The 22,870-nt window shown below is 43.0% G+C and overlaps 1 protein-coding gene across 5 annotated transcripts in view; it reads left to right on the top strand.

Moving 5' to 3' along the window:
• LOC147365857 (coiled-coil domain-containing protein 162-like) overlaps positions 1–22,870 on the top strand; it is a 210,639-nt gene that overhangs the window by 146,810 nt on the left and 40,959 nt on the right. For 4 of the 5 annotated variants that reach the window (XM_086317383.1, XM_086317382.1, XM_086317385.1 and 1 more), the window contains 7 exons: positions 3,334–3,472; positions 11,572–11,725; positions 13,773–13,868; positions 14,915–15,070; positions 20,267–20,496; positions 21,425–21,563; positions 22,728–22,848. In XM_086317383.1, coding sequence (XP_086173509.1) covers positions 3,334–3,472; positions 11,572–11,725; positions 13,773–13,868; positions 14,915–15,070; positions 20,267–20,496; positions 21,425–21,563; positions 22,728–22,848 — 1,035 coding nt within the window. The remainder of the gene's footprint in view (positions 1–3,333; positions 3,473–11,571; positions 11,726–13,772; positions 13,869–14,914; positions 15,071–20,266; positions 20,497–21,424; positions 21,564–22,727; positions 22,849–22,870) is intronic. The other variant, XR_015132916.1, reaches the window with a different exon arrangement.

Below are 22,870 nucleotides of genomic sequence, written 5' to 3'. Positions count from 1 at the left end.
AGAGCTGTGTTTCCAGGAGAAGTCCCTGCATAGGAAGTTCTATAGCAGCTGGGAGGGGAGAAGCCCACAGGGAAGATGATCTGGGGGGACCTACCCCCACTTGAATCAATGGAGAAAAATAGGAGGGCTTGTCCTGGAGGAGGACAAACAGAGGATGCTGGCAAAGGAAACAGGCAGGGCTACATGTGGCCAGTCCAGAAGGATGACCCCACCAGTGTGACACTGAGGGATAGTAGGAAATAAGGCCCAGTTGTTGAGGACCTAGAACTGAGGAGGAAGGCAATTGGTTTCTTACTATTTATATGCTTATGAACTGGAAACCATTGAAATATCTGGGGGTCCAGGCTTTCCGAGGTGTGCAATTAGAGACCTACATGTTGTCATGTTGCCAGTAAAAATATTTGTGCTCCAGGGAGAATGTACAAAGTTTTACATACTTTGCTTTGCTGAAAATAGATAAAGAGCAAACTGAACTAAAAAAAATTCCACTGTAAGATAATCATCTTTTTTAAAGGCTAGGCTGCTTAGTTCCTGGCCTGCTTCCCAGAGGAGGCAAGGAGAACTAAGGTGAAAAGATGAGATGGATCTGTTCATATACCCACCCAACTCCCTTTAGCTGTTTCAGAATTATTTGGAGTTAGATAAAAGGACGTAGGTAGACTTATGTACTTAAAAAATTTTTTTTTGAAGAAACGCTTCAAATTTCCGCTGTGGTCCTCCCACTTGACAGAGGAAGCAGCTCTTAGACACTGTGGACTAGTTCCTTGGACCCTGCAAAATTCTCTCCTTCCCTGAAGGCCAGCAACTCCCTTTGGAGTCAGTATGAAGCAGAGGATGTAATCAGAATGTGGGAGTTTACATTGTGATTTCCTTGTAAAGGATTAGGAGACCAAAGAAACCCAGACACTACACACTGAACTTAAGGTTTCAGGAACAAAAGGTACTGGCTTTGAGTATTCCCATGGAGGCTGGGCCACTGTGATTCTTCTCTTTCTGATTTCCCACACAGAACCCTCCTGTGGAAAGGCACAAGAAAAGGCTCATTTGTTTCCTAGTGGAGAGTCTCCTCCTTCCCCCACCACTGTCCTCCTCCATGACCACATGTAACCACCTGCCCCATCCTCACAGACAGGCTTTCTTCCCTGCCCGTGCCCACTATCCCTGCTCCCCCTGAGCACATGGCAACCATCTACCCCATCCTCACAGACAGGCTGCCTTCCCTGCCCGTACCCACCATCCCTGCTCCCTCTGAGCAGTGCGACCCCACAGAAAAAGGCCCAAATGAGGAGTATTATCAGTGTGTTAACTAAGAGAAGGTAGGCCTTCCTCCGTACCTGTATTTTAATGATAATGCCACCTGCCAGCACATAACAGTTTTGCTGGGAAGTGACCATGTAAAAGTGCACACACAGAATTTTATAAACAATAATGGAAATAATGAGAAAAACCACGCATAATCCAACTATTCTAACAAGTGAAATAATTTTACTTTACTTCCTTCTGACCCTTGCTCAAATACATTTTACAGAGCTTTAATCACAGGGTATGTGCAACTTTATATTCTTTTTTAATTGTCATTACAGGGGATTATAAACTTTTTCTCCTGGTTACTGCATAGCCTGATAGAGTGTATTGCTTGTAGACCAAGCACACTAGACCTTGAACAAATAAGGCTCACCAACTATCCCTCCTCCCATCCACCACAAAATTCTTTGAGTTCTTGTACAATTTGCTGTGACTCCTCTTCTGGTGGAAGTTTCTTTTCAGCCCATATGACCATCAGATTTATAAAGGATTCATAAAAAGTCTAATGATTGACCCCAGTTCTTTTGTGGTTGGAAAAATACCCCCAAAACATTCTTCTGTTATGTGTAAAATGTCAAATGGGTATGAAATCTGGACTATGAGCTTCCCTGGTGGCTCAGAGGTTAAAGCGTCTGCCTGCAATGTGGGAGACCCGGGTTCGATCCCTGGGTCGGGAAGATCCCCTGGAGAAGGAAATGGCAACCCACTCCAGTATTCTTGCCTGGAGAATCCCATGGAGGGAGGAGCCTGGTAGGCTACAGTCCATGGGGTTGCAAAGAGTCAGACACGACTGAGCTACTTCACATCCTTTTCTAAAACCAAGAGCCCATATTGCAAGTACATGTTGGCTACCATTCTCAGACCTGGTTCTGCCCTCATCAGGCTCTCGTGGACAGCCTCCCTGTTCTCAGTCCCCTGCCTTCCATGCCAGAAACATAGAAAGAGTTCCAGTACCAGGCCAGTTAGGGTACAAGGCTGCTCAAGTCTGGGTGAGTTGTTTATACAGTGTAACTTTGGAAATGCTTCATAGGTCTCCCATCTCACTTCTGCCTTGGGCTACAATCAGGGATGATGATCAATTTCCACATTGCTTCTCTTTGCATAGCAGGGATGTCCTCTCAAGTAGAAAGCTATTACTCTCTCCACAGGGAGCTGATGAGCATTTCACATCAGCCAACATTCTGTAGACCTGGAAATAGGGCCCACCCACCCACCCCACCAGTGCTCCCTAAGGACCATGATTTTTTTTTTCTGTGCTTTCCCATTCTGAGTGGCTCATTTCCTGAGCCAATAATAGAGTTGCTAGTACAGCCATCTAGACCCAGGCCAGGTTCCTCAAACCAGTATTGAGTACCGTAAAAGGCCACTAGCTTAAATTTCCATCCAAAACACATATAAATCCTTTAGGATAAGGGTCCAAGAAATAAGCCTATTTAGGATCTCTCACATCTACTCCTGAAATGATGTGAATCTCCTAGAAGGATGTATGTTTCTGTATACATATATGTATACATATTTTTGCCTCCTTGGATGGTCTTGAGTCTTCATTAATCCATGAGCCATTGACAGGATGAGTCTATGCCAGTGTTGATTTGAATGGTACGGCTGTAAGAAATGGCCGCTGGTTTATAATAATTTCAAGCCCCTAATAGATTTACTGAGACCCTTATCTTTCCCATTCCTTGTAATTTCTCTTTTTCAATCTATTTAGAGTCTATAGCCTTGTATACTTTGAAACTTACTTTTAGCAGTATGTTCTTATTCTGCTGAAAAGCAATACAAGTTACTATATTCCTGAGGGAGGGAAGAAGGAAGGAAGGAAGGAAGAAAAGATAAATCAGGCCTTGGGTTCTGAAACATAAGGCTTTGCTGATCTTGCAAAATATTTAATTAGTATACTCACACAACAAACAAACAGAATTCAATTTAGTTAAAAAGTTGGCTTTGGAGGTGAAATGATGGTTCACAGGGTAGCTGGGGTAGCCTGTATTTCAATCTGTTTGACTTAAAATGTCATCTGTCTTCTAGGATCTGAACTTCAAGAGCTGCAGAAAATGATTGACAGCCTCCAGAGCCCCCAAGACCCCACTCTGGTGTCCCAGGTCCTTCTCCTCCAAAGGGAGGTTATGTTTCTGCAGTTTGACGCTGCAGTGAGGTACCTCATCCGGTAAGGGCTGGAGGGCTATTCCTGTCTAGTAAATTCTGTGGGGCAGGTGTTTCTGAGTGCTCATGGAGGGAGGCCACTCTTGGCATGAGTAGATAATGAGCTTAAAATAGTCAAGGGCACAACCTGATCCAGATCACTGCGGCTACCAAATGTGTTCTGCTGCAAAGGCTGTCCAGGTGGACTGTGTTCTTGTTAGATAATAATATTCTTGATTTTGTTAAATGTGATTCCAATGTAGTTAGTTTGCATAACAGACTGTTTTATGGGGAATCGTATTTTTTATACTGCTGAAGATTATTCTTCCTACCAAGTTTTATTTTTTTCAGCCCTTAATTACCTTTCAGAAGAACAGAATTTTCACTGCACGTCTGAAACCAACAAAATTGACTACCTGAGTTAAATTTATAAATAACTTAATTTACCTCTAGCCTTGTAGGTATTATACTCTGCATCAAAAAGAATGTTTGTTTGGTTAAAGAGTCATGATTGATGAAAAAACTAGTTTGAATTAAGAATCACAATGTTTCCTGTATAAATAATAAGTTGTATATGGGAAGGGAAGAGGTTAGATAGACCTGAGAGTCCCTGCTTATTCTTAAATTGTCAAAATTAACTTCATTTGATAAATTTCCAGTGTGAGTATTTAGGGGAACTGAGGGAGACCTTGGAGGGCAGTACTCTTATCTGTGGATTATAATCATTTCCAACCGTTTGGCATGAGTGTCCACAGAGAATAGAAATGTGGAGTTTATACTTAACCTACTGTTTTCTCTTTCTACTCTGCTTTTTCTGTACTCTGAGCATCAGAGGACTCTGGATTTAGAATGCAAATTCAGCAGGACAAAAAAATCAGGCTATTTGTTTTTTTGTTTGTTTGGGTTTTTTATTGACAGGTTGCTTTGGGAGCTATAGCTTTGTCAAGCAGGTAGGATATAAGGGATCTGACTAATTGTCAGGATGGCCATTCATTAGCCCTGCTGCTGCTGCTGCTGCTAAGTCACTTCAGTCGTGTCCGACTCTGTGCGACCCCATAGACGGCAGCCCACCAGGCTCCCCGTCCCTGGGATTCTCCAGGCAAGAACACTGGAGTGGGTTGCCATTTCCTTCTCCAATGCATGAAAGTGAAAAGTGAAAGTTAAGTCGCTCAGTCGTGTCCGACTCTTATCGACCCCATGGACTGCAGCCCACCAGGCTCCTCCGTCCATGGTATTTTCCAGGCAAGAGTACTGGAGTGGGGTGCCATTGCCTGAAATCTCAAGTCAGAATTTGCAAGGAATTTACATAGACTGAAGAAATAGGACTATACCTCAGAAATTCTTTTGGAATTCCAGCTCCATGGAGTTCATCTTGCTCCTGTTCTCCCAGGGAAACCGCTCTGCTTCCCCTAGGAATTGCTTTTTGGGGCTTTCTCCGCCCTGGCATACTCGGTCTGCAGGAATGGAGGGTCATGCGTCCTATGTCTGGTTTCAGTATTGTACAGTCAGTATGTTTTTCAGAGGACCTCAGAAGGAACCAGGAGTCCTTCATTTACATCATTTCCTCCAGCCCTTTTTTTCTTCAGAGCCCTTTACGTTATGTGTGTGTTTGGAGTCACACAGCTAGTAAGCAGCAGACCAGGATTAGATCCTAGGTGCATTTGACCCCAAAGCCTGAGAACTAGGATGGATGCCAGACAGCAGCAGGATGGATGGAAAAGGAAACTCTGAAGAGACGACAGGAGGCAGGAGAAAAAGAGAAGTAAAAGATCAATGTCATTCTACTTGAGGATTTTATTAATACTTTGTGCTGAACCTGCTAGCAATAAGTCCTTAGATAACCAAAAGAGACAGAAAGCTTGGGGAAGTTCCCTTGCCCTTCCCAGAGCTCGCCAACTTTGGGTAAATACGACTTTTATTCCAGGAAACTTTTTTCTTATGTAAACTGAAGCCTTCTCCAGAGTTTAAAAAGAAGGAACTCTCACCTGAAATGAAAGCAGCATACTTCCATAGACCAGGGGAGAAGAGGCAGGATATAGCTCAGGACAGTGGCCCCATGAAGTCCTCCTTACCTGGCACCTGCTTCACTGTGGCACAGACCAGCTTAGGTTGCCAGAAGGATACATGTTTCTAAGCACAAAAGTTTTTCTCTGCCTCTGTTGCCAAGCTCAGGCAAGAACCTGATGCAAATTGGTGTGTCCTCTAATGGTGTCAGAATCACATTGCCTAAGGCCTGCCATTCACCTCTGGGCATGTCCACCACCTGTAAGAGTTATTTATTAGCCAATGCAAGAAATGCCTGAGAATTGAGTTTATGTTTAATTTCAGGTGAATTAATCATTTGTGCCAAAGATAAATGCTTGTGTGGTACACACAATCATTATTTAATATAATTAATGATATTGATATTTAATCAATATCATCTGTTTAAGTTAGGAATCATAGGCCCCTGCTTGATTTTGTAAAGCCTGTGGGCTAAGGCTGGTGTTCAAGTGGTTGAGGCGGGGGGAATTCAAGAGTAGTATTTTGTGACACAAGAAAATTCTGAGGAATTCAAGTTTCAGTGTCCAGAAATGGAGGGTTTTTTTGGGAACACAGCCCTGCCTATTCATTTATGGATAACCTCTGGCTGCTCTCACATTACAACCACAGAGTTGAATAGTTGCAGTGGAGATCATATGCTTCATGAAGCTGAAAATATTTACTATCCAACCCTTTAAGAAAGAGTTTGCCACTCCCTGATTTAAAAGATTGAATTCCTTTGAAATTCAAGAATGGAAAGAAGAAAAAAAAGAAAGTTCCTCAGAGGAACTCTATAGGAATAAAACATATGCCTTGAAAAATGCCACTAATCTGAATGTGATATTGATGTTCAGAGTGATTACTGTAAAAAGGAGGAGTTTGAGGAAATAAATCAAAGGTGCCTTAACTTCCTGCCATAAGCCTTATTTAGAAATGAGTACATCAAGGGATCTCTGAAGAAGCAACACCAATTCTTTTAATCCTTGAATCTGTGATGGTTTTCTCTTCATTTTTCAATTTATTTTTATGCTCATCTAGTTTAAGTGTCTCTGAACACATAGATATTAAAGTGTATTTCAGAGTTATCTGGGGATTTCTGGGAGATACACAGAAGCCCTCATGTTGTCCTGGTCTCCAGCGTCTGAGAAGTGAAGAGCCACAACTTTTTCCTGGCCTCCTCAGGGCTACTTTGCAGCTGTTTTTTGGGTTTTGTTTTCTTTTATATATCCTTGCATCCAGGAAAAAATGTAGCACGCGCTCCATGAATTCCCTGCTCCCTGTGGCTAGAGCCAGTTTACCTGGGATCACACTATGGGTAACTCACACACAAGATGACTGGCATTCTAGGAAGCCCTTGACTGCTTGTTGACAGTAAGGCAACTGGAGTGTGGCAGAACCGTTCGGAGAATGTGAGGCGTCTATATTTGTATTTTAGTGGGCTTCTGGGAAGATCTGACTTTATTAGGAGCTGGCAGTTGGCAGGTGTGCCACTGGCACAAGCAACAAATTGACCTTTCATTCCTATGGGCTTCCCTCTATCTTGAGTGCTGCTGGCAAGCTGCACTGATTAGAGCTACCCCAGCAGAAGGTGCAGGCCAGGGTTTACCAACTGAGGGTCTGAGTGAGCTATCACAATAAGCTGTTTTTGGTATTTCTAAAGGCATGAAGAAAAAGACATATTTGTCCAAAAGTTTTACAGTAAAGAAAATGTCACATTTCTTTCTTTTTTAAACTGGAATCATAAGAATGAGTAAGATAAGGAGGAGACGAAACGTGCTTTGGTTGAACTCTTACCTTGTGTCAACTCTGTGAGACAGCAGTTACATTACCGTCTTTACAGATGAGGGGATAGAGAGAAGTTGCCTGACTGCCCCAGGGTCACATGCTTGTTGTAGCAGACCTTACATTAACACAGTTTGTCAGACTCCAAAACCCTGTTCTTTCCTTTATATCATATTTCTTTATCTCTTCCTGCAGCTCAGAGCTTAGGCTAGGTGCTTATGTGGCTTTGAGTTAAAAACAGGAGAATGCTTAATTTGGTTTAAAAAAAAAAAAAAAAACTTTCAAAATATGGGGTCCATGGAGAGGAAGGAAATAAAAGAGGATATAGTGCTAAAATTGTTAGGTATCATCTTGAAACTCCTTTATTTAGGTGGCATGATTTTGTTCAGCTTCAGCTTCCTAATAAACAGTTCTATTGATAAAGGGGAGGTGGGAACCTACCAAGGACAGTGATCTTGACTGAAGAATTAAGAAAGTGGGAATAGGATAACCAATGATTTGATCAGTGATGATGCCTAGAATCTGACTGACTCTGGTCTCTCCAGACAGTGTATCATATGCTATGATTCTGTCACTTAGAGTAGCAGTCATATTTACATCTGAACTGTGTGATTTTTTAATAGCCTCCAAGTATGTATAAATTAATAGACCTAGTATGTGTTTGGGACTCTAAAACTCTCCCAAGAATTGTGCTTGTTTGTGGCCCTTAGTTTAAAACTCTGCACACACTTAGCAAGATAAAAGAACAAGTCATTGTTCTGTGTTCTTTTATGTGATAATCAATCTAGTGCAATCACAGGAGGAGATACAGGAGAGACTCAGGGAAATAAAATTATATTTGGTTCCTAGACACATACATCATGCCACGTCGTACAGGGCCATGGGTCAGGAGCAAAGAGAGTGTTTAGGCCATGGCCTGGAAAGGCAAGGCAGAACAGGGGAACATTTTAAGATCTGCTGGTTGGCATAATTCCAGCAGGCTTTGGGCTGTAGGGTTGGTCTCTGTTCTATTCTTAATAGCTCAGTCTTGTCCAACTCTTTGCAACCCCATGGACTATAGCCTGCCAGGCTCCTCTGTCCTTGGAATTCTCCAGGCAAGAATACTGGAGTGTGTTGCCATGCCCTCCTCCAGGGGAATCTCCCTAACCCAGGGATCAAACCCAGGTCTCCCACATTGTGTCAGTTTCTTTACTGTCTGAGCCACCAGGGAAACCCATGTCGGTCTCTGCTGCTGCTAAGTCACTTCAGTCGTGTCCGACTCTGTGTGACCCCATAGATGTCAGCCCACCAGGCTCCCCCGTCCCTGGGATTCTCCAGGCAAGAACACTGGAGTGGGTTGCCATTTCCTTCTCCAATGCATGAAAGTGAAAAAGTGAAAGTGAAGTCGCTCAGTCGTGTCCGACTCTTAGTGACCCCATGGACTGCAGCCCACCAGGCTCCTCTGTCCATGGGATTTTCCAGGCAAGAGTACTGGAGTGGGGTGCCATTGCCTTCTCCCATGTTGGTCTCTAGTTGCCTGTTAATTAGCCCTAGGATGATTAAATGAGAGGAATATTGCCTCCTGGGTTGCAGGGATCAGAGGAGGTGTGGCTCAGACTGGTTTGTTTGGGTATCAAAAGCATGCTAGGCCTTCAGTTGTCTTTAAGAATTAGCTACAGAGGAAGGAACAGTCTCTCCCCAGCCAGCAGGGTTTTTTTTGTTGTTGTTTTTTAAAGATGTTAAAACATCATAATAAACAAAAAAAGAATTTTAAAATATGAGCAATACAGTCAAGGTTTAAACAATAAGATGTGAACAAAGCTGGGCCCAGAGGCTGAGAGAGAGAGATAATTGTGTAGATTGGTAGAAGAGAAGCACAGGAGTGACACTGAAGGAGTCAACCAGGGAGAGGTTTATTGGGATATTGAGCTTCTGTGCTCTGATTTTGGACCGAAAAGAAATGTTTCCATTAGAATATTCTGCTTTTTAGCGCCACTGACTAAAGAAAAAGGCACAGCTTAGAAGTTGTAAATATTTTATTCTGGAACCTTACTGAAGACTATAGCCTGGGAGACAATGTGTCAGATAGCTAAGTATCTAATCTGAAGAAGTAAGGGAGGAGCTAGGATATAGAGGAGTTTGGGCCAAACAACAGCAATAACAAAAACTCATGTGATCAAACATCAAAGAATTACTGCTAATCACAAAAGACAGACATCACAAGTTAATGATTTTAGTGCTTTTCTATGTGTGGGAAGATGTAAGAATCTGACTCATTAAAATTATTTCTTAGCTATGCATCTTATCTAGACCCAGTATCCTGTTTTTTTTTTTTATCCTGAATTCCCCTCAGAGTGCACCCCTGGAAGGCAGCTGCATTTGCTGATGGCTTGGTGGCAGGCAGCATTCTTTGTTAACTGGTATGGCAGGCAACATTTTTTGTCTGCAGTAAGGAAATGGCAACCCACTCCAGTACTCTTGCCTGGAGGATCCCATGGACAGAGAAGCCTGGTAGGCTGCAGTCCATGGGGTCACTAAGAGTCGGACACGACTGAGCGACTTCACTTTCACTTTTTCACTTTCCTGCATTGGAGAAGGAAATGGCAACCCACTCCAGTGTTCTTGCCTAGAGAATCCCAGGGACGGGGGAGCCTGGTGGGCTGCCATCTATGGGGTCGCACAGAGTCGGACACGACTGCGGCGACTTAGCAGCAGCAGCAGCAGCATCTTTGCATCTCAGTTCCTGACACAGTATCCTCTACATGGTAGATGCTTGATACATCACTGTCACATGAGTGTTGAGTGAATCATGGGTCCCTTGGCAGGGCCCATTGAGAATCATGAGAAAGCATGTGAACAATATGAGAAATAGGAGAAAATGGTCATATCCATTGAGCATGAGCAATTCCAAGTTCCATCCTTGAACTACCAGGATAAATCAGTGTTTTTATTCAGTGTCTCAGTATATAACTGTATGCAACTATCTTTTGTTAATTCTCACAAAGATGTGAAAAGGGTGATATGGTCTTTGCACTAGTACAATGGTTTGATATGCAAATATAGAGCTCCCTTTATCTGTCTTTGAACTGAAGTTCATAAGCCCCTACTTCTTTCTTCAATTCCATGTCATTCAGCTATATTTAGAATTTAAAGTGGTGAATTTGAGATATAAAATCAATTACTTCAAGATCATCCCCCTTTACCTTTGTTTTAAATGCCTTCTTTTCACCTTGTTGGTGAGGGAAGGATTCTGCTCCAAGGTTATGGAGATGACCAAACACATAACTTTAAATACTGGACAAATGAGATCAACAGCAGTTTACTAGTTACGTATACTCATGGCCAAGGGGAACAGAACATTGCATATTCTGTTCCCTTTGGAACAGAACAGAATCTTCAAGGCCACAGAAGATTTGTACTTGTGAACAGAGTGAACAGCTAGGGTCTTGAGAGACAGGCTTTGAGTATCAAAAGGATGTGGTGCCTATTGGAGGCACACAGGAGTATGTGCTTGGTTCATTCGAATAATTCTGTGGTCTGGAAGGGAACTGGAAACCACTGCTTGTGGCTGGATAAGCAGGAATTATACTTGGTCCCTGTGATAAGGAAAGTAAATAAACATAGGTCCCTATATTTGACTAGGGGACCTTCCCTCCATAGGGAGGGAAACTTGTAGTTAGGTCATTCAAGGCCCTCCCAGTTTTACCAGATGTCAAGGCAGCACTAATAATGGATCTTAGGCCTTATACCACACCTTCTCCTCCTTTATGCTTCTCAGAGGTGATCTAAGTTCTGGGGTACTTATAAGTCATCCTAGCAGTTGATGAGGAGTGGTACCTCACCCATCTCTATTCAACCCCAGATATCTTCTGGTTGGCCTGCTGCTCAGCACCCCGCTTGTGGGGTCTTAGGCACTCCCCAGGTCTTTCCTCAACACTTGATTATCTGCTAATCTCTGAGAGACTGCCTCACTCCCATCGGTGATAACATCTCCCTCAATCATTGCTAATCTCTTTTTTGATGTCTGTTTATGCATGACTTGATCCAAGTCTATGGAAGATTTAGGTAAAAGATCCTTTTGTCCTGGGGACCTTTTGGATCCCCTCAACTTATCCTGTTAGATAGCACTGGTCTAGAGGATAACTATCCTTCCCTTGAGAGCTGTGAATTGTGAGAGTGAAGGGCAGTGGTAAAGAAAAATGAATGAGGGATGATGCTGCTGAAGAAGAAACCTGTTGACATCTCCAAATGTTATCTTGCTACAAATTGGCTTGAAGAGAGTTTTGAGCTTTAGGAACTTGAGTAACTGCTTTTAATGAGATTGCTTTCCTGTTTTGGTAGACGAACATTTTTGGCAGCTGGAAATACTTCTGCCTACCAGTCTGTCATAGACGGCATGTACCATGGGTTGCCATCACTGAGCAACTCTCCAATGAAGAGCATTTTTGCTTCCCAGCTCAGCCTACCACAACCACTGGATCCACAGAGCCTCCAGGTGTGTTGAGAGCTATTTTTGTACTGAGATGTGTTGAGAGCACATTTTGTAATAAAATGTGCATTGTGCATAGGAGGCTCTTCATGCCGAAGTACCCATTGGCCTTGGTAAGCTCCCCTTCACTCATACAGTAGAGAGGGCCCCTATAGCTTGCTGTTATTTCTAGTCAGGAGCTCTGTCTCCAAACCGCTTAACAGGCTAATTGGGATAACAGATTATCTGCTCACAGCTGGTAGCAAAACCAACACCTGATCTCTTTCATGTAATAAATAATAATGATAGCAATTATGATACATAAATTAGGTCAGCAGCTGAGTTTTGAACAGCCCAATAACAATATGTGTTATCAAATGTAATCCTGGCAACTATTATTGCTCCTAGGCACCAACTCTATTACCCACCTGCTACAACTAAAGAGATTAGACTGCTATGCAGTCCTGGCAACACTAGGTCACAAACTGTATTAGGTTTTTATGGCTTCAGAGCAAATTACCCCCAAATATAGCATATTTGATGCTTTTGAACTGTGGTGTTGGAGAAGACTCTTGAGAGTCCCTTGGACTGCAAGGAGATCCAACCAGTCCATTCTGAAGGAGATCAGCCCTGGGATTTTTTTGGAGGGAATGATGCTGAAGCTGAAACTCCAGTACTTTGGCCACCTCATGTGAAGAGTTGACTCATTGGAAAAGACTCTGATGCTGGGAGGGATTGGGGGCAGGAGGAGAAGGGGACAACAGAGGATGAGATGGCTGGATGGCATCACTGACTCGATGGACATGAGTCTGAGTGAACTCTGGGAGTTGGTGATGGACAGGGAGGCCTGGCATGCTGTGATTCATGGGGTCACAAAGAGTCGGACACGACTGAGCGACTGAACTGAACTGACTGAACACAATAGACATTCATTGTCTCATATAGTTTCTGAGGTTCATGAGTCTGGGCTCAGTTTAGTTGTGTAGTTCCGGCTCACAATTTCTCATGAGACTGTAGTCAAGGTCAAGGTGCTCCACCTCTTAGTGAAAACAGAATCAAAGAATTTGTGGACACTTTTTTTTTTTTTTTCCATGTTACATGGCATTCAGGATCTTAGTCCTCTAACCAGGGATCAAACCCACACCCCCTGCAGTGGAAACTCAGAGTCTTAACCACTGGACCTCCAGGGAAGTCCCTGTGGACATATCTTTAAAATCACCTCACAGGCCCATATCTTTTGACTCCAAAACCTCCAACTTAATGTTTTTATGTTACAAAGCTAAGGCAAGTAATGCCAGCATCAATCCCATGTAAGTCTCACTCTTCTACCTTCCCTAGCTATAAGACAATGCTCTTGGCCCAAGCCTTGACCCTCCTGAAGACCTGAAGACAGGATTGGATTGTGACTACTGGGCCTGCTCCTGTTGCCTTTGGGCATTGCCTGGCATTAAGTAGTTGCAGGTGTCCTGGCTGCCTGCCATCTGCATCAACTTCAACTTTGAGAATTGTCTGAAGCCAGTACCAGGTCTGAAACTGTAGAATGGGATCAGATGGACAGGCCGACTCTATCCTGGGCTGCATGTCATGCCCCAAGGAGTAGGGATGCCTTGGCTGTTGAACAGTGATGTGGAAAAGATGGAGGCCCATGTGTAATGTCATAGCATTGGTTTTGAGTTGTTGCCTAGAATTGGAGCACAGTGGTGATAAAGGACAAATATTTAAGGTTTGTAATACTGAAAAAAATTGAGTAAGTTTACTTTTGTTGATTATAAATGTGTATCATTGGTTTTATACTATTCTGGGACTTCCAAACACTATTGCTGACTATTTACACTGAAACTTTAATACCTTTCTATGTTTAGTTGCTTTCTGAAAAATCAGTTTAAAAAACAAGATTATTACTCTCTCCTCTGCATCATCAGAGACTATTCATCAAGAACTATTTCTATATAATAGAGAAGTAATCCCATAATGTTTTAGTGTACAGATGAAGACGTCTTATTCATATACAAATGCCTATTACTTGTGGACGTTATTATGCACCATTATTATATTTATTATTTGATTCTTTTAGGCATTTGTGCTGTTCCCTTGGAGAGCGTTTCTGGAAAATGGAGGACCATTTCCAGTTACAAGTAGCAGCCCAGATACCCTAGAATATCACATGCAGGTAAGATTGTTCTTCCTGCTTGTCACAGAGAGAACTGAATACAGATTGCAGAGCAGATGTCACTGCATCCATAGGTCTAATCCTTCATACTCTAGCCAGTGGTGAATAATTTATTAATATGAGATAAGCAAGGTGTTTGTTTGATTATGAAGCTATAAACCCAGTACTGTGGGGTGAATCATGTGTTCTTATGACAGAAGAAAATCATGTTTGCAGCTGGAATCAGACTTGAATCAGCTGAAATTCTCCTGGCTAATAATGATCTCGGGGAGTGGTCATCCATTTCCGGTCACTCTCTGGGCCTCGTAGAGTAACTCCCAGACTGGCAGTTCAGAGATGTGTGACTCGTGACCCACCTACAGTGGCAGAAAGAGAACTCCTTAAGCAGAACTCAGAAGGAGAATTTCTTTCAAATGTATGTTTCCCTCTGATTGTTCAAGCAAGTATTATTGTATTTTCATTTTTTAAAATAGAAAATGCTTTTAAAAGTATTATCAACAACATGAAAATCAATGATGCATTTGCTTAAAAATAATGGGGAGGTGGGGAGTGATGAGGATGGGGCAGAACTGGCCATAGGTTGGTGGTTTTGGGACTGAGTGATGGGAACTGTTCTGTTTGCCTTTGCATATGCTCAGAATTTTCCAAAAGTAAAGTTTTTTTTTAAGTAAAATAGTAAAAATGGTTTAAAAATATTAATCAGAGTCCCCCACTTTGGGATATGGTTACAGATCATATTGGTTTTTCTCCTGTGTTTTCCCTGTGCTTACGTGTATCACACTATCCATACAACCGTATACAGACACCACCACCATAACGTTTGGGGAACTTGGACTTCCATACAGAGCCAAATGTCTAATATGTTCAAGGCGGATTTTGAACTAAAAATGTTACTCTGATTTTTATGGATTTTTTAAATAATTGAGAGCATGGGGCTTGTAAACACAACTACTCCTAGTTTTCTCCCCCCAGGACCACATGTAAAGGATACATAGAAGTGTTCAAAATGGGTGTTTTGGTTTGGTTTTGTTCCTTTTTGTTTTTAGCTATGCTTTTGTGGACTGAGTGGCCATGACCTCAAGGTGGCTCATGGACAGCTGGCAGGCATGCAACTGCTAATGGAAGATGTTCTTCTGAGCAACTATCATACGATCATGGAGGGTCTCCCAGAACAGCAAGCCACACCAGACAAAAATACACAGGTATTCTTGGTGAACAGTCTACATACTTGACCAGTGGTGTGTTGTACTGAAGGACCTTTCTATCTGGGAGATGGACTAGAGAGCTTCGTCTGTCCCATAGCCTCTCCCAGTGTCCCAGGACTGTGCTAATGCCACATGGGAGCAGCAGTGAAGCAGCAGTAGCCAGTCAGACCCTCTCCAAAGTGCTTTCTTTCACAGTAAATCCCATGATCAATGGTATATCAATTTTAGAAGTACAACAGACGTTAAGGAGGGGTGGTCCATTGAAACCAGTTTGAACAAATACTCCAACTGGCTGTTTTTCCTTGTGAGTCACACATTTAGGACTGGAGGTGGAAGGGTATGATAGAGGCTCCAGGTGAACAGCTCCAGCCTGGCTCCTGTCTTCATCACTCTGCTAGCTCATGGACTCCTAGGCAGGCACTCCCTTCTCCAGACATGTCCCTCTGAAGCTATAAGGTACCAGGAGCCTGTAGTCCCCCTAGTATTATAGTTTGAAACAATTCTGCATATATCTGGAACCAGACAGATACTTGTGTGAACACAGGGTAGACTAGCCACTACCCCATTTAAAGAGCCCCCTTTTCAGAGCCAAACTCTGCACCAGCCATTTCCATGTCCTTACCTTCCATCACTCCTTAAAAACTGCCCTCTGCCTTCTTTCTCATCTCACCACTGAGACTGCTCTCATCAAGAGCACCATGGACCTTGCCACTGAATCCCATAGATATGTCTCAGTCCCCTTACAACCTGACGCCTTAGCAGCATTTGAAACAGTGTGTCCTTCTTGAAGCCTGTCTGCCCTTAGCTTCTAAAGCACAGCTCTCTCCAGTCTTCCTCTGATGTCATGAGCCAGGCCTTCTCAGACTCCTCTGTCAACTCCCCTACCTCTGCTAATCCTGAAAATGTTATTTATTGGGTTCTGGCCCACTTCTACCACTGCCAGGGTTGCATTTTGACTTCCATGACTCTACCACTTTTGCCTTTGAGGGCTCATTTCTCCATTAAAAAATGTGAAGAGTTATAGCTTACAATTGTGTTAATATAAAGAAAATATATTAATATCATAAATTGTAGCATTTTATTCTACCTAAGCATTCTTTTTTCTGATTTTCAGTTCAGTTCAGTCACCCAGTCATGTCCAACTCTTTGCGACCCCATGAATCACAGCATGCCAGGCCTCCCTGTCCATCACCAACTCCCAGAGTTCACCCAAACTCATGTGCATCGAGTCAATGATGCCATCCAGCTATCTCATCCTCTGTTGTCCCCTTCTCCTCCTGCCCCCAATCCCTCCCGGCATCAGGGTCTTTTCCAATGAGTCAGCTCTTCACATGAAGTGGCCAAAGTATTGGAGTTTCAGCCTCAGCATCAGTCCTTCCAATGAACACCCAGGACTGATCTCCTTTAGGATGGACTGGTTGGATCTCCTTGCAGTCCAAGGGACTCTCAAGAGTCTTCTCCAACACCACAGTTGAAAAGCATCAATTCTTCGGCACTCAGCTTTCTTCACAGTCCAACTCTCACATCCATACATGACTACTGGAAAAACCGTAGCCTTGACTAGATGGACCTTTGTTGGCAAAGTAATGTCTCTGCTTTTGAATATGCTATCTAGGTTGGTCATAACTTTCCTTCCAAGGAGTAAGCGTCTTTTAATTTCATGGCTGAAATCATCATCTGCAGTGATTTTGGAGCCCAGAAAAATAAAGTCTGACACTGTTTCCACTGTTTCCCCATATATTTGCCATGAAGTGATGGGACCAGATGCCATGATCTTAGTTTTCTGAATGTTGAGCTTTAAGCCAACTTTTTCACTCTCCTCTTTCACTTTCATCAAGAGGCTGTTTAGCTCCTCTTCACTTTCTGCCATAAGGGTGGTGTCATCTGCATATCTGAGGTTATTGATATTTCTCCCAGCAATCTTGATTCCAGCTTGTGCTTCTTCCAGCCCAGCGTTTCTCATGATGTACTCTGCATGGAAGTTAAATAAGCAGGGTGACAATATACAGCCTTGACATACTCCTTTTCCTATTTGGAACCAGTCTGTTGTTCCGTGTCCAGTTACTGTTGCTTCCTGACCTGCATACAGGTTTCTCAAGAGGCAGGTCAGGTGGTCTGGTATTCCCATCTCTTTCAGAATTTTCCACAGTTTATTGTGATCCACACAGTCAAAGGCTTTCTGATTTTAAAAGAATTTAAAACATTTCGTGGGCCCTAAGCATTTCTGTGTCTAGTCAATAAGTTGGCCCTGAACACTATTAATAGAACATTATCAATTAATAATGTCTATGATTGAGATCTATTCAGAGTGCTTTATTAATTTCTTTAATTCTCACAATAATCCCATGAGGTAGGTACTATCATTATTCTCATTATATAGATAGGAATACCAACTCACAAAGGTTAAATGATATGCCTAAAGTCATTTGCCAAGAGAGAAAAGAAACCCAGGTTCCAGCCTAACAGTCTGGCCCTGGAGCTCCCTCATATTCACCTTCTTTCATTTTGTCAAAAACACTATGCTCTCTCCTCAGTACCTTCATGCAAACCAGCCTCCCTGGTGGAAAACTTCCCTCTCTTCCCACTCTCTACTTCTTCATCTAATTAACTCCTATTTATCATTCAGATTTCAGCTTCCAAACACTCTTTTAGAAACTTTATCTGATCTCCCACCTTTGGGCCAATGCCCCTCTGTGCCAGAAAGGGTGCACCTGCTGTAAGTAACTACTCATGACGTAAACTACAAAGTGTATGAACCTTTCAAAGCAAGTCTAGAAGGAGGCAGTTCACATTGGTGGAGGCAGCTGTGCCATCCTGGGTGTGTCAGCAGAATGTCTCCCTCATTCTTATAAGGTGAAGATAAGAGTGAAAAAGCTTTCCCCTTAAGGGGCTTTGTCTTTTTGTCAAGGAGGGAAATCTTTTCCAGACAATTCCAATAGACTTTTCTTGTCTCTCACTGGCTAAAACTGAGTCACAAGTACATATCAGGCCAATTAGTGGAAAAGGAAGTGTGTTTAGATGTGCCATCTGAATTCCATAACAGGAGTCAGTGCTTCTCCTAGAAGGAGCATTTACAAAGGTGGATATAGACCAAGTAATACCAAGACCAAGAAGCGTGCTAGGCTTTTTGGTCCTTCTTTTTTCCCTCTTTTGGCCCTGTTTCCGATGGATTATCATCTTTCCCTGACCTCCTAGTCTCCTCTGCCTTGTTCTTTATCCTATCTCCTGTCTCTTCACCCATTCTGCAAAGCTTAGGAAGAGGTGACTTCTCTTAATAGGTACGTTTGCTTTAAAATTATTGTTTATTTTAATTAGTTTTATTTTATGATTGGTTCTATTTAGTAACATTTCAATGTTCATAGATAGTGGGCAGCACTGAAATTTACACTGCCTATGACCTAGGACTCTAGGTTTCCTGCCCCAGCTGTGTCACCAGTTCTGTGACCTTTTAGACTTCCATCTCTAAGACTCCCAAGGGGATGGATTAGCTCAGGGCCTTTATTTTATTTTTTTAAATGTTTATTTATTTGGCTGCATTGGTTCATGTGATCTTTGCTGTGTCATGTGGGATCTTTCATTACAGCGCACAGACTCTAGCTGTGGCATGCAGGCTTTGTTGCTCCACAACACATGGTATCTTAGTTCCCTGACCAGGGATAGAACCAGCATTGCCTGTACTGCAAGCCAGTTTCTTAGCCCTGGACCACCAAGGAAGTCCCAGCTCAGGGCGGCAGGAGCTTGGGGCTTTTTGAGTGGAGGGGTCCAACTGTATGGCCTGTAGGCTGCCCCCTCCTTGTCACAGTGCTTGGCCCTGGTCTGTTGGATATCTTGGGTCACTGAGTAAGATTTCATTTGCATAAGTTTCTGAGGATGAGATAAATCCAGAAGTGCATGCATTAGCTGATTGTTGAGGAGGTAGACTACTAGGTGGAGGGCTTGCCAGATACTGGCAGGAGCTCACTCTTCCCTGGGACTTGCCCGTCAGTTCTTCTTCTGACCAACTCTCTTTCTGGCAGCCTCACCTCCACCCCACCCCATATGTTAATAGCACTGATCTAGGGTCCAGTTACACCCCAGTGGTGGTTCTTCCTGTTCATGGCCAGGAAGCTTGAGTGTCCAAGGTGCTGTTACCTGAATGTTCTCTGATCCAAGTCTTTCCCTATTACTGAGATACTGTTTTCAGGTCATGGGTGAGATACAGGTCCCCATTCTGTCTGTCATTCTCTGGGTAGCCCTGGCCTTAGTACCACTGATGTAAAGGAGATCAGGGACCTGAAAACCTTGTTCCCTCCACATCCTCCAAGGCTTACAGCAGCCCCTCAACCAGCACTTGTTTAAGGAAACACCAATGAATGAATGAACAAATCATGATTTTAAAGTAAAATTGTCTATTGAATCATAAATTCAAATCAAGTGACATATTCTCTGCCTAAATTTTAGAGGACAGAAGGAGGAATGGAGAAGGCAATGGCACCCCACTCCAGTACTCTTGCCTGGAAAATCCCATGGACGGAGGAGCCTAGTAGGCTGAAGTCCATGAGGTCGCTAAGAGTCGGACACGACTGAGCGACTTCACTTTCACTTTCACTTTCATGCATTGGAGAAGGAAATGGCAACCCACTCCAGTGTTCTTGCCTGGAGAATCCCGGGGACGGGGGAGCCTGGTGGGCTGCCGTCTATGGGGTCGCACAGAGTCGGACACGACTGAAGCGACTTAGCGGCAGCAGTAGCAGGAGGAATAGGAGATAAGATAAACCTAAGTTTCCATTTCCTTACCCATAAAATGGATAAAATCTTCAATTTACAATTATAATATAGCTCTACCATGATGGGCTGTTGAATCTTGAGTGTGTTGAAGAATGCTTTTCAAAACGCAGAGGCTAAACGTGAAAGGCTCAATTTATCAAAGACAGATAAAAATGTTAGCACCCAAGTAAAAAAGTTTTAAAAGTCAGTGGTTCATGACTCAAGCAGAAATTTTAAATGGAGACATTTCTCTCCTCTCTGAATACTACCTGTGTTCAGGAAGGATGCTTATCCTCCCTAAGTTCTACATATGCTATTGGCCTGTAGACCATTCCTCCTGGGGTGAAGAGTCATTCTTCCAAGACTTCACTGTGCATGAGCTGCATGTAGAAGGTTATCTTGTAGCGGTCTATGATGAATGAGGAAGAATTTCTGTAATGCTTTCAGCCAGATTTGTCCAGAGTGCCAGGACTCAGAAGTCAGTTCCAAAGCAGCCCAAAGGCCTCCAAGCTGCTGGGCGGCCCATGTGATGCAGTGATGTCCCTTGCTTTGCTGAGATCATTTCTGGTGCTGTGGAAGCAACTGGAAGTTCTAAAGGAGCACTGGGGCCAACTCAAGCTCCAAGTCCAGGACATCAACTCTCCCTCTCTCCACAAACAGTTCTCGGAGCTCTATGGGTGAGTGTTGCTCAGGGGGAAATTCATGTGGAGGAGTGGAACCTGGGGTCTGGCAGATTACTGCCCTTGCTCTGAGGGTGACATTTGGTCCTTGAATCTGGTATACCTGGCCCCACTGATCGCCAAGGAAACTGGGCAGTGTGTCTGTCCATCAACAGTGCTTTCCAGGAAAAGCTGAGTTCTGTAGACTGCAGGCAAAGCACTGGATTCCACTGAGCAACACTTTATATCATTTACCCAGACTTCTGGCCCTGGAAACGTGTGCTTCTGAAGTGTCCCTTCAGTACTGACTCTAAGCGTTTTAGCTCGTAGGATCCCAGCGAGTATTGAGTAGGGAGTGCCGCTGCTGTGACCTCCTCCCCACTCTCTGCCACGTTGGACTTATGTCTAATGAGTCTTTGAGCACTTTACCGTCACAGCTGGGGTACAGTATGGTGCAGTGTGAGGTGTTCGGTCTGTGGCCCATGTTGTTTTTTCAGCTTCAAGAGCTGGCTGGGATGCCTTAGCTGGCAGGAAAGGCAGGTGGCCTCTGCCATGTGTCTGTTACCAAACAAGCATTCACTAAGCACCCACCCACCATGCTAGACCGCACTGAGGACCCTAAGGCCCACTTTGGTGGCCTAATCCAAATTGTCTGTCTTATGAGTTATGATAGTCAGCTTTCCTGGTAAATAGAGAATGAGAAGACATGTCAGTATTTTGAAGAACAAAGAAATTAAATGTGCCAATGAGAAAAGGCCTTGGGATTTAATATTGACTAAGGGAGTGGCAACTATGGTGAATTTAGATGTTGATGTGAGTGTCTATGACAAGTTGGGAGGTTTATGCATGATGACAGGAAACAGAACATGAGTGAAAAGAATTGTCAGAAAATCTAAAAGAGAAAAAAAATGTTTGTTTGCTAATTTCTGTTGCTCTTCTTTAATAGAACTGATATTCTCTACCCCAGCATGAAAGCTATAGCTAGGCGGATGGGGAAAGAAGATGAATTTGAAGAAATTTTAATAACTAGTCAGTCTATTCTTCCCCCCAAAGGAGCTTCAGAAATCGAAATAAAAACTCAACAGGTATGTAAAAGCTATTTTGAACTTGGCTTGAAAATCTGCGTTATGGCATTAGCATGTAAACCTATGGCTATACCCAAGTGGTGTTTTTCTTCTAGAAGTTAAGTGTAAATTGAGGGTTTGTAAATTGTTGAACAGACTCTAAGGAAGCTTAAGTGTTTAAAGGTATGTGGGGCTTTGATTAAGCAAATAGCTAACCTTAATGTCTCAGTTCTATAATTCTAGGTTTTCATATTCTTATTTTCCTCAAATTAAAGTGCACCACCACAAAAAAGACAACAGAAAACATAACCACTAGCATCTTAACCATAAAGTTCAGCACACAAGTATCCTCTCACCCCAACACACGCTCACAGAACTAGAATATTTAAAATAGCTTCCACGATTGTTTTTCTGAGAATAAGACAACACAATTTATGTACTAGTCTGTCTGGTGTGTGTTGATGGTTTGTGGAGGGGTTGTTTTTCCAACTGTTTGTTCCCTTTGGTCCTGGGACACAGGCTGTCCTGGCTGTGCTTATTGTAACAGGGAACAAAGACTCTAGCTGCATGGGTGTAACTACAGAGATACATGTCCGCTAAGCATCCAGGAGAACTCAGCACCGCCCCTTCTCCACACACACCCCAGTCCCATGACCATTGCTTACCCTTTTGAACTCTGCTTCCTCTCTAGCACCAGGGGTCCTCTGACAGGGAGAAACATGGGCTTTGCAAGCATAAAGGGTAGAGTAAGGGCTCATGGGTATTGGAACAAAGTTTTCTCTTGGTTGTATATGGATTAATATCTTCTTGTGAAATCCTCCTTGGTATCTAAATTGAGTTTCAGACTTTTGCGCTTTTTATAAAACAGGTCATGAAATTCCTGGCCATATTTAGAGACTCCAAAACATAAGAGATCACTTCAGACACTGAGCACTTTGCAATTCAGCAGAACCTGGTAAAAAAGGGTTGTATTTTATCAACTGAGATATGAGCCAGGAAGAAGAGATATTTGTCTCCAAAAAGATGCCTCTACCCCACTTGGGAATCTCAAAAAAAGAATCCTTTCTTCTTCCTCAGTAGAGAGTAGCTAAAGGACAGGACCCAGCCCAAGGCACTTATGTAAGAATTTAGGAGCCTGGAGTATAAACTAATAGTGAAGAGTAACTCTCATATTGTTTACTCTAGCTTCAGAAACTTCTGGAAAATCTTGAAATTCATATGATCCAGGAGGTATTAAAGAAAGTTAACAGAGAGATAACACTGGTTGTATCAGAAAAGTCCAAGGAACAGCATACTCTCCCTACAGGTAAAGTATGTTTATTACTTTA

This window comes from Bos grunniens, chromosome 9 (genome assembly GCF_055505025.1).
Source record: "Bos grunniens cultivar Pamir isolate PY7600 chromosome 9, Bosgru_T2T1.0, whole genome shotgun sequence".
Classification (NCBI taxonomy): Eukaryota; Metazoa; Chordata; class Mammalia; order Artiodactyla; family Bovidae; genus Bos; species Bos grunniens.
The sequence above is the reverse complement of the archived record's forward strand: the minus strand, read 5'-3'. Positions and strand labels throughout refer to the sequence as shown.